Source organism: Melampsora larici-populina (genome assembly GCF_000204055.1).
Source record: "Melampsora larici-populina 98AG31 unplaced genomic scaffold MELLAscaffold_36, whole genome shotgun sequence".
In the NCBI taxonomy this organism is placed as follows: Eukaryota; Fungi; Basidiomycota; class Pucciniomycetes; order Pucciniales; family Melampsoraceae; genus Melampsora; species Melampsora laricis-populina.
In genome coordinates this window covers 519,562-532,002 of record NW_006768800.1, presented here as the reverse complement: position 1 = coordinate 532,002, position 12,441 = coordinate 519,562, and the positions used below count along the sequence as shown (strand labels likewise).

General features: G+C 37.4%; 2 protein-coding genes across 2 annotated transcripts; both read left to right on the top strand.

The window, feature by feature from the left end:
* Nucleotides 1-3,882: 3,882 nt before the first annotated feature.
* On the top strand, nt 3,883-5,282 carry MELLADRAFT_65692 (uncharacterized protein; the record flags this gene model as incomplete). Its single annotated transcript, XM_007413415.1, has 3 exons — nt 3,883-4,000; nt 4,083-5,149; nt 5,265-5,282. 3 exons carry the CDS (start codon nt 3,883-3,885, stop codon nt 5,280-5,282), a joined length of 1,203 nt encoding a protein of 400 aa, XP_007413477.1.
* A 3,990-nt stretch (nt 5,283-9,272) lies between these two features.
* MELLADRAFT_117357 (uncharacterized protein) lies at nt 9,273-11,704 on the top strand (the record flags this gene model as incomplete). Its single annotated transcript, XM_007413416.1, has 7 exons — nt 9,273-9,501; nt 9,898-10,001; nt 10,107-10,149; nt 10,347-10,440; nt 10,548-10,640; nt 10,737-11,023; nt 11,124-11,704. 6 exons carry the CDS (start codon nt 9,991-9,993, stop codon nt 11,139-11,141), a joined length of 546 nt encoding a protein of 181 aa, XP_007413478.1.
* Between the last annotated feature and the right edge of the window lie 737 nt (nt 11,705-12,441).

The window sequence follows — 12,441 nt, the reverse complement described above, 5'->3', positions numbered from 1 at the left end:
AGAAAATCTCTAATTTGAGCCAACTCCTTTCAAAATACTGTCAGACAGGTATCTGGAAACCACATCCCAATCTTTCAAGAACATGGTTATGCCAATGCACGCATCTATATTCACAACGAAATAAACTGCCCGTTATGAAATTGGAAGAAAAGAGGTATTTGTGAACTTGAAAAGACCTGTTTGACTGGATACTATCATATGATATCTTGCTTTTTAAGTGAACCATCATATGTAAGCGCTGCACTCATAACACAGAAGAAGCATGTCCACGCTGAGCACATGGGCACGCACTGAAAGCTGAGATTCAAATTTCAGGCAATCAAACCCTTCTAAAACCATACTGTCTGGAAAAGATTCTTTATGGGTAGAGTCTTAGAGGGATGATGTCTTTGTTGGAGAACCCCTTTAAAGGCATATATTCATGGCTATTGTATGTTGAAATCCCTCTAAAGACATGTAAAACATTGGTCCCTCTACATATATAGGAAAGATAATTTGATATAGGTCAGGGCAGGCTCTTGATTGATCTTCTTGAAAAAAAATCCAACTTGGTATCAAAAGAATTTAGTGATTGATTTGTTAATTAGTTTATGAAAAAGAAGATCTTTGAATGTATAATTGAATAACAACTTTGTTGTTTAAGTAAAGAAGTAATAAAGGGTTAAAGTTTTGAGGCTTCATGAATTAAATACTTCCCTACTGATAGGTTTTTTTGTTTTCTTTAAGGTTTTTGGTTGGGATACTACTGTGATAGGTTGAAATATGGGAGTTTATTAAATTTTGGTTCCACTTAATTTGGGAGAACTCAGAAATCATGGCTACAGGTTGGATAAGGATTTAGAGAGGTATTCATTTGGGGATGTAAGGCTTCAAAGGAGTTGTTTGACTGTATACACCTATTCAGTGAAATGCAAAACACAGAGAACTAAAAAATTGATCCTTTCTGCATGTTTTGGAGGAGTTGATACATATATGAGAATGAGAGTGAGCATTTGTCTAAGGATAGAGTACAATGGCCTACTGTAGGTGTATGTCAGAGGGGTCAATATGAGGATAACAGGAAGAGTTCAGGAAGATTGAAGCTTAGGCATCAATACAATGACATGATGGTTGACTTGGAAAGTTTGTTTTATTCTGGTTCTGAGGGGAAAACATTGGCTGACTGATTTATCATGCTTCAACAAAGATATTCAAAGATAAATCAAAGTCATGTTTGCAAGGCTTGGGTTGTGTAGGTGTTTTGAGATGGTTGTTTGTAGTCATTGCATCTGATATCAAGTCTGACTCCCATGCAGATATCACAGATGAAAAGAGCCTCTTTAAATCCTAGGAATCTTGATGTCTTACCCCAAGTCATTCATGAGGGTCCACTTTAACAGATTCCTGTAGATTGGCCAGGACATTGCCAAGACCCCACAGACAATTGGCTCCAATATGGATACTCTAAGAGGTAGATACATGAAGATGATAAGTCAATCATTGGCCCATATGGAAACCCTAGTATACCATCAAACACTATAGAAAGATAATGTTTTCTAGTCAGAAGACAAAGACAACCATACACAAAAAAAGTAGGGGTAAGGAAACAATCCAAAAATCCAAAACTATTATTACATTGCAAGGTTCAATACCATCGTTCTGAGTAGTTTCTTATATTTTTAGAGTGTCTATTGGTTGATGTATTCAGAAAAACTTTCAAAATTGTCTCATTACCACCTGTACTATAGTTACCACCCTGATATCACTTCAGGAACAAAGATTGAAATTTGTTTGACCATTGGCAGCACAGTGGTGATTGATAGGCAAACCTGGAAGAGAATTGCACAGCAGTGAGCTAGTGACTTGTGGCCTGGCAGTGTAGAAAGCAGGATTTTATGATGTGCTACAGATGTATATGTGTTGTAGATATTGGTACCAATAAAGTCCTGTAATCTCATTTACATACTGGGATGCATACTTTGAATCTGTACCAGTGGAAGAGATTTGAAAACACAGCAAGAGAGTTTGGGAATAATGTTTTCAAAAGAGCGTCGGAAACTTGAGGTATTTTGATTTGTCAAAACACTGCACTTCAACATAACAGGATTGCAATCACTTGAAGTGTCTTGCAATATGAGACTTTGCAATGGAACCTTGTATGATCGGAATCTCTTCAGGGAGTTTGCACTGTAAAACAGTGCAACTAAAACCAATATATCAGGAGATTTTGATGGAGTTGTTATCTCAAGAGTCATATGTGTATCACAAAAAATCAGGGTCTCTAGCATTTGGCAATGATGTTTTTCAAAAAGGATTGGCAGTGTGAGGGATCTGCACATGAGTGTAATAGGATTGGAATTCACTGAGGGATTTACACTTGTGAAACTGCAACTGGACACAACATGATCAGAATTCCTTGAAGTATTTTGTGCTGAGAATGCAACTTGATTCAAAAGAATTTCAATCACCTCAAGGATTTTGGATTGCAAAAGAATGCAACCAGAACCACCTTGCCAAGAGATCACAATAGAAATGTTCTCCTGACAGTCATTTGCTTATCAGGAGAAAATCAAAATAATCAGCAAACAGTATATCAAGCTCTCACCCATCACAGTTGCATTTGAGAAGGTTGTCTATTTATCCAAAAAATTGAGTAATTGATACAATTTCATTAAACCTCTCTCACTAAAATCTAAATCTTGGTAGACAAACATAAAATATTCTTGATCAACTTTTCCAAATACTCCTTTATGTTGATCAGGTGACACATACATTTTAGTATCATGGGCCCCATATGGTCACAGGCTTTATTCAGGGCCAAATAAAATGTAGGAACATTGTCTCAAATACCTGGTCCAAGGTAATCCAGTCCAACAACATTTTGCATTTGGAATTCAGAGTTATCTTCATTGACAGTGGTGAGTTTATAAACCTGAGGTTCCCAAGACTCAGAGGGAAAGCAGCCAGAGCTTTTTGCAATAAGGTTGTTGGAAAAAATATTGAAATCAATGGCATATTTTATGATGTAAAAGACAGTAACCCAGTTGACAATACCAAATGATTTCAATGGGATTGTCCTCTACATGTATGCTGGCAACCTTCAAGAGGCACTTGATTAAGTACTTTTGAAAAAAAGATCCCTGGAGTCACCAATATCATTCAATTCACAAATTGAGTAGTTTTGTGAGGTCCTCTCATTCAGGGCTATTCAAAATTATCCTTGGAGGCATTGGGCACATTCACTTAGAAAAATCCTGTTCAAAAATTGAATTCTATAAAACTTTCAATTCTGGTCATGTCCCATGTTTTTCATCTTGACATTTTAAGTTTTACAGAATGTGATTTCTGGACAAGAATTGTGTCACCAACTTCACCCTAAGTGTAAGAAAATCAGAATGAATTGGGTGACTTTACATAAACAGCCAATTAATACACTGTTGTGTAACAAGATTGGAATACAAGGTTGAAAACACTTGAGTAATTTAAGTTTTAGATGAAATGGAGGGAATTTGCATTTCAAAACAATGAAACTTGGTGTCATAAGATTGAAACCACTTGAGGGATCTTATAATGAGATTGAATTGAGTTTTAAAACGTGCATCTAAACCAAACATGCCAAGAAATTTTCATATACCTTTTCTTATCATGTGCTTATCACAACATATTCTGAAATCATCAGCTAACAGTATTTGTATCTCCTCCTCATCAAATTGCATCTTGAGAAGACTGTTTATCTAAGAAATTGATACAATACCATCAGAAATTTGCTACCAAAAGACAATTATTTGTTATATATATGAAAACATGTTTTTCAATTGCATACTATTCTTTCTCAAAGTGTTCCTTTCCTTTGAAGTGATTCATGCACATTTCAACAGCTTCTCCCAAAAGGGAAATCAAGTAATGTCAACCTCAGGATTTTTGGAAGATGCCATACCAGTGCCACAATACACTCAAGGTCATCTCATTCATGAGCCACCAGAAGAATCTGCAGCTGAAGGTATGGAAAGCTTTGAACAATGTGAGTTCCTTTGGGTCCCTTATCACTGATAGTTTTCACTTAGGAATTCAGGAGCTCATTTTTCCTCTATATCAAACCCTAGACTACAGACAGAAAGGTTCACATGATCAGTCAATCCACAATGGTCTTATTGTTGATGATGATCCAGTATCAAACCACCATACAGGGGGCTTAGCAGACATTTACACCAAGTCTTCTTCCTCTGGAGCAATCAATCAGTATCCACAGTATTCAGGAACAGTCCTCAATTATGATGCCGAAAACTTCAGTCCTTATCAAGCATTCATGACTCCCAATTACTCACAAGGATACAACCCTGAACATCATTCAAGCCTGGAAGATGTTTGGAAACTAAGGGGTTATGCAGATGGACAGGAAACAACCAATGATTATGATATCCTTGAAGCCACAGGCAAAACATCAGATGACACTTATGAGACAAATTCAATGAGATTAAGTCACGGTGAAAAACAGCCCAGAACAGCCAATGGTCTCCCTTACAACGGCCATCCTTCTAAATCGAGAACGTTTCTTATAGCCAATTATGCATCTCAGAGAATGCACATTCATGAAAGCATCTTCAGAGATATGCCAGTATTTTGGAATCAAATTGAGTCCATGATGACAAATGACTTGCAATTATTTTTCCCAAACAATCCTAGGGCCTGTAATAGCTTTGCTGTATGGTCAGCAATTAACATTCTGTTCCCATTGACGATGTATAGGGTAGTGTGGCTGTTGAATAACTATGGTCATATAGGCGACGAGCTCCCCTATCCTAACTTGGATTCAACACTATATCATGCAAAGGAGTTTTTCAAAGACTGGATGATGAAAGAGATCTGTGAATTTCATGATGCTGTGTTAGAATTGCATGAAGTCAATAGAGATGAGTCCTCACTATACAAAAAGAGATCTTTCATAGCTCAAAGGTCAACAATTATATTTCAATCAGAGTTCAAAAGAGGTTGTCATGAAAATTTGAACAGGGCTTCTTGGAACATATTGAAGGAATGGATTTCACAAAATGTGAAACATAAGTATGTAGCCCGAGAAGTTTTCAAAAGTTGCAATCCCAGTTTCAGAAAAGAATTTTCACAAAAGAACTTCAAGGACTCTGATTATGACCAAGTAACAAGCTGGGAGAAGGTGAGAATCAAAATATCTACTATACAACTTCTACTCTGTTTTTTCTTTGTGATCAAAAAGGCAACAGCTAATTCCAGTTTTCTTACTAGTGGCTTAATGATATAACATTTACTAGGCGTTATGGTACCATTGAGTGCATGGCAAGTTAATGAAGTCAAAAACAAGCAAGAGGAAAGATTCCAATCATTTTGGGTATAAATAAGAGATTTTGGGGGGGGCAATTATGAAATCCTTCCTGCATGGTATTTTGAAGAGAAATAACCTAAAATTGATACTATGTGACTACTTGGAAACACCTATTCATGTGAGCATGTTTGAGAAAAATAGAAGGAAGCTGACTGACTTCCTGTATGTGCATGTGAGAGAGCTGATTATGAGGAAAACATGAATTGTTGAGGAAAACTTCTGACCTGTGGTAAAGGTTTGACATGTGAGGCAATTGAAAAGATCCCATGTTTGATCCATAAGCTCATGGTCTGTGGAACACAAAACCCACAAAAATATCTCACTAACACAACATATTATTCATCTAGAATTATGTTTTGCACTTACTCACATTTTCTTTTGGGAGACAATGTATGTGAGGGGTGAGCTTCTGTTTGAGTGAGCATTTACTGAAAGAAGAGGCTGAATGGCCTTTCTTGGTACACCCAATTAAATACTGTGGTCAATTGTGCTCCAATATCTCCAGCAGAATATGAAAAGCCCTTATAAGCATCATACTCTGGATTTCAGGTTATTCCACTCAGCTTGTAGGACACCCTGGTAAATTAGAGGTACTACTGGGTAGTTTGGGCCTATTTATTTCCAAGCCTTGTCTTGCTAACTGATTAATTTTACAGGATCAGCAAAGCTGGTCAAGTTTCACAACAAGCTTTAATATTGACAAGTATAAATATCAAGGTACAACTGTATCAGTCAATCTTTTTCTTTATTTATAAGAATCAAGTGTTTTGATATGGAATTATAATGAGCTTGTATTCCTTGACTTCCACCCTGGAGCTTGGAAGATGCAACACTGCTTCTATTCTGGAGCCAAGGGTCAACTGTTGTTGACAGATTGTGTCAAGTTTGATCTAATGTGTGTGACATTATTGAGTATCATTGTTATGAGGTTCTCTTGACAACAGTCTGCTGCTGCACTACACCATGGGTCTTCTGTAGGATGCAGTCTACTACTGCTACTTAAATTTGAGACTTTGGGTGATGTATCAAAGCCATATCACTGCCCTATGAATCCCATTAACATCCAATACCAGGGCCAATATGCTGATGCTGTTACATTGACTGCTTATGAATTTCATCCACCTACATCTACCAGGGAAGTAGCATGGCTCATGTGGTATGATATTAGGGAAAGGCAATGAGTGAAGTGCTTTGTGTAACACTGCACTACATACACAATATGTTAGGCTAGCTGGTGCAGTGTTGCTCTTGACAATGAGCCATGAGAGCAAGTCTTATGAGTTTATACCAGTCATATACCACCATGGGTATTTGACAGCCTGTGGTCATGTAAAAAGGGCTCAGAATTGACAAGGGCAGAGGTGCCTCACGCAAATGAAAAAGCACTATGTGTAAGGTTCCAGTGAATTTTATTCTTCAAATTTGCATACATCCATACACATGTCTGTCTTTGAAAAACCTTTCAATACTACTTTTTGATGATATTGCCAAACTTTCTTCATCACACAACATGTCAATTGAACATTTCCGGATCCACCAGTAAGATGAGGGTTGATGGAGTGTAAGACCACTAAGGAAGAAAGATAATTCAAAGTGTTCATGGTGGTCATCCCTTCTGAGTTTGAACATGTATGATGTGAAGTTAGAAGCTCTTTTCAAGGCTCTCAATTGAATAGACAGATAATCAAGTGCTGTGAAGGCGCCCCTGAGAAATATAAATTGATAAAATTCCCTGTGTTTTCAAAAATTGACCACCAATAACAGATGCACAGGCTGTGAGGGTGTAATTTCTCTGGAACATTATAGTGTTCTGCTTTGTATGGCACAGTCCAAAGACATGTCAAAGATCGAAAAATTGTTGAACTCATATGCATACATATGAGATCACCACCAATATGAGATCACCACCAATATGAGATCACCACCTAGGATAATCATACATAATCCACATGAGTATTAATTACTCCAATGTATCTCAAATCTTGTACTTATATCAATATCAAATTCATCCAATTCTTATATCTAAGCAATGCTTGTATAAATTATATAAATCCCTGCACTCTCCAGTGCCTGTAGCTCTTTGAATGTTGACCCTGTCTATTTATTCTGTCGAACACCACATATTTCACCACCCCTTCATTTCACCACCACTCTGCTTCTATGTTATGATTGACTAAAGTGCTATCTCTATGTTACACTCTGAAACACCACAGGACCCTGTAAAGCTCCTATGGAACCATTGGGTGTGATTCTGCAAAAAAAAGATACCTGATTTTTGAGGCCTTTGATACCAATTGTGTTTGGTATTCTACAACAGTTTTTGACTCAACTTGGGAAGTTTTGTTAGCTTTTCCATTGATGACATGTCCATAGTTTTTGACCCTTGATATACCATTTGATACATAAGTGATACATATGTTGACATCAATTGTTATCAACTGTTTTGTCAAATTTTGCCAATTGATACGTTCTTTGTTGGATGGTTCCATAGTGTCTTAGATTTCTGAATCTGTCGTACAATATCTTTAAGTGGAATTAAAAACACACATATGTGGTACCCAGATGATCTGGCAAGACTTATTTCAAGGTCAAAAAAGCTTTGGATGATTGCCTCAGAAACACTGCCCAAGGAACCAATTTCAGATGACACCTCAGGTTTGAAAATCTAAAGTCTCTTTGTTGGGGGTGACTGCTTATACCACAAGATTATCATAAAAGTCTTTTTCACATATACCAATCACAAATGAATTCCAAAATCTCAGGGAAACATGACTTAAATTCCTCACACTTCATCAAGAATCTTTGAGTAAATTCACATGAATCATACTTTTTTCATTCAAAACCAAATCTTTAGTAAAAGATAGAAAAATGGTTTGTATTGATTTCTCAAGGATTTCTACCTTTTGGAGTAGATTGTGCTTGTTTCAATGGACCCCAACAACATGATAATTATCAAGACACATCAAGAACAAATTTCTCACTTTTTTAAACAAAAGAAATATACTCCAAGTTTGAGTGAAAGTTGAGCAGTCCAAGACCCCAAGATGTTTCAAAGTCTTGTGCAAAAGTGATCAATAGATTTTGATGAAGCAAGAAGAATTTTGCACGGCGTCAGTGTAGGGTTTGCTTGTCAACAAGCAAACACTATCCAGACATGGTGTCATATGGTTTAATTGTGAACCATTCTTGAAGAAGATGAGTAGCTAGTTTTTTTTAATGTATCACTTGTGCTTCCATACATAATTGATAAACGGTACTCAAAGCTGTGTATACTTTGCCGTGTATATTTTTTTTGCAGCTAGACACGACCCAGAAAAAGTATGTCTTTGATTTGAAGCTCCAAAATATGTACTTCTGAGCCAGAAACATAGTTTTTCCTGGTCGTGTGTAGTTGTGAAAAAAGAAAAAAGAAACTATGTATGGCAAAGTATACACAGCTTTGAGTACTGTAATTATATAGATTACTTTGTGTCAAAATTGTGTCTTGTGACTTTTAACCCATAACTATGAGATGATGGATGAAGGTTTTGCAATTGGATTTTATACTTTTGGGGTAATGACAGGGGACCATGGTTATGTTGCTCAGTGAACCAGGTGAATATGTACCAGAGTTAATTGTGATAAGCTGTGATTTCACTCATGGTTGTGTTGCTCAGTTGAATTTGTACCACAGTTGATTGTGATAAGCTGTGCTTTCATTCATGGAGCGTGATCATATAAGTACATGCATTTAATGATAAAGCTTGATGATGTTGATATGTAGTATGTGCGACCAAGTGAAGATTGAGTGACAGGTTATATGTAGTAGGTGATAGTGAAGTGAAAGATGGATCAAGATAAAAGACGATCGATGACGGATGAGTGATAGGTGAGTGATAGGTTTGATAGTTGGATGATGATGATTAGTTGACATGTGGTAGTGTAGTGGCAGTGGTGGTATGAATCCAGTTTGAGTCGTGATTCATGATCTGACCTGTTTTTGCTGAAGGACAACTTCATCATTCAACCTTTTCATCATTCATCATTCATCATTCAATCTCATTATTATCATCATTAGTTTAAAAATTTAAGACTACATTCCTAAAACTAATCAGTCATCAAACTTCAACTGTTGGAATCACTTTCAACCCACTTTAAATCAACCTTTAAGACAGTAGTTGATCAAGGTAATCTACCCTTTTCTTATGACTTATCCTCTTTTCTTAACTCTCCTCGGTTACTGTCCTCTACGTTCCTATCGATTGGTTTAAGAATCAAGTTTGATCGAGTCAAGAAACATCAAGATCGACAATCGACTGCAAGAACTTTGAGAAGGAAACCCGACCTGACCCTTTTCCGATATCTTAACTTTCTATTGATTACCAACTTTTGGCTCACGTTTCGATTGCTGACTCTACCATTGGCTTACTCTTCATTCCCATCGTTGATCTCGTGACTTAATCATCAAACAATCGATTCTTACGTTGGTTGATTGTTAACATTCACTTTTTTACTTCATTATCTCACCCTTGACTCACTTGCCACGTCATACCTTTGATCATCCTCTCTTCTCCCCTCAACAGCCTCAACGATCGATCCATTCAGCAAGCTCAACTCCCCACCGAGCTTGTCAAAAAACTTTCAACTTCACAACTTTTCACGACTCTAACAGTACCATGGGTTTATCGTGGGTAGCTTGATCGTCTTGACTAATCCATACTTGTCGATCGGTCCAATTTACCACAGCTAATCAACTGGTTTTTTCATTCTATCCCGATTCTCTTCCTTGCAGCGTCTCCAAGTTGTTTACCGGCCTTTTTGGTCGGAGAGAAATGGTGAACTTTTCTTGTCTTTATCCCCCCTTCTTCTATAAGTCCGATCTATCGGCCTTCGAATGCCCAAGTCGATACATCTCAAACTACATCGGAAGATTTCCGCTCAATCGCCGCTCTTGCAACTCAATTACCTCATTGGCATCATGATATTGATATTTGTTTGCCTTGTCCTCGATTGGCTTCGATCGAGATAATAGCGAATTCTGATGGTCGGTCTCGATGCTGCTGGTAAAACTACGATTCTTTACAAACTTAAATTGGGCGAGATCGTGACGACGATCCCAACGATCGGTACGTGCATCTTTACCTCAAATCTTTTCATTCCCCATATGACACTCTTCAATCTGAAAGGTACACATACTGACGCGCTTGTTGCTTTCCTTACCGTCGATTTTTAGGTTTCAACGTGGAGACAGTGGAATACAAAAACATCTCCTTCACAGTTTGGGATGTCGGAGGACAAGACAAGATCCGACCCTTATGGAGACATTGTAGGCTTCAAAGACCTAGCTATTTTTTTCATCTGAACCTTGGTTGGGAGTAGAATGTTGATCGGAGATCATCACATTGCCTTCTCTCTATCACAGACTTCCAAAACACGCAGGGTATCATTTTCGTAGTGGATTCGAACGATCGTGAGCGAGTATCGGAAGCTCGTGAGGAGTTACAGCGCATGTTGAACGAGGACGAGCTTAGAGACGCTTTACTACTTGTCTTTGCCAACAAACAAGATTTGCCAAATGCGATGAACGCTGCGGAGATCACAGACAAATTGGGCTTGCACAGTTTACGTCAAAGGACCTGGTACATTCAGGCTACTTGTGCTACCTCTGGTGACGGGTTGTACGAAGGTTTGGAATGGTTGTCTACCAATGTAAGTATCTTGGCGCTGATTTCTCTATAAGATGTGCATCCGGAGTCAAGGAGAGTAACTGACGAGATTGATGTTCTGCTTGGATCTTTTTACACTTTAGCTCAAGCGAAAATCTTGATTCAATCCTCACCGTCTGTCACTCACTTCTGGATTTGGGAATTCAAAGGCTGTTGTAGCAAAGTTGTGAGAAGTGAGAAAAAGGAGAGCAAAGGTTGGAATGAGTGTTGAATGCGAGAAGTATGAGAGAGAGAGAATATGATCTTTTTTGTTTAAATTTACTCATTTCGAGCCAACCAAGCAACAATAGATTTCTTATGGGAATAAGTAGAAAGGAAGATGAGTTGTAGAGAGTCGTATTGACGAGTTAAACTTCCCTTGAGACACCTAAAAAAAGATTACGTCATGTCCTTGTTACCTTACCAGAACGCACTACTGCAACTCTTAAAACTCTTGCAATCTTCTTTTCATAAACCCTTCCCTGCTCTCTCTCTCTGTCCTTCTCACTCCTCTCTCCCTTTGACCTGTTGTCTTTTTGTTTTGTTTTGTTTTTTTGTTTCCTATTTCTGATGATGGCTGTTAAGTAGACATGTTCTTCTGAATTGCCTAACTCTTTCCTCTGATCATTTTAAAACTTCATTGTCTTCTTTAGCCTGAATGAAAGTTCCAAAGTTCCATAGAAAGTAAAAGAACAAAAAAAGAACAAAGCTGATTGAAATATTGGTCTTTTGAAGAAATATGTTTTGACTTTTTTTAATGAATGCTCATTGGAAACTTCAAAGCTTGATATTTATTTTCATTTTGTTTGGGTGTGATTTTTCTTAGTTGATGTGAACACTTTACCCATAGGATTAATTCTTGTGAGCAGTTTGGTAGGACTCATGACCAAAAGACAATTCTATTGACAGAACAAAAGTCCAAGTGATACTCAAGACCCACCAAAAATAGTCAAAAGAGAAAAGATCACTTGAGCTGATTCTTTTTGAAACACCTTTTTTGGTGTCGTCAGAGGGAGTATGCCGGTGGATGTTTTATATAATTCATTCTATGATCTTTTCTCTAAATTTGATTTGAGATTTCTATGCCAATTTTTTTGGCTAACATTGCAACGAATGCACTTCCATTCCAGTGTTAGACTGATAAATAAGTGCACTTGCCTTGGAAAAATTTCTTGGATTGATTTCTTCAAAGGTTTTCCATTTGAGTGGTAGGTTTCCTTAGATTTTACCTCATGGTGTCATTTAGGATCATGGATTGACTGTGGTATTTTTTTGGGATTTGTGCTATGGGAATTTCAAAAACATGATAAATCTTTACATAGGAATTCAAATATCATCATCATTTTTTCCATGGATGAACAAGATTTCAATCAAGTCAACCACAAGCAAAGCATTTCAGAATCATACAAAAGATTGACAATT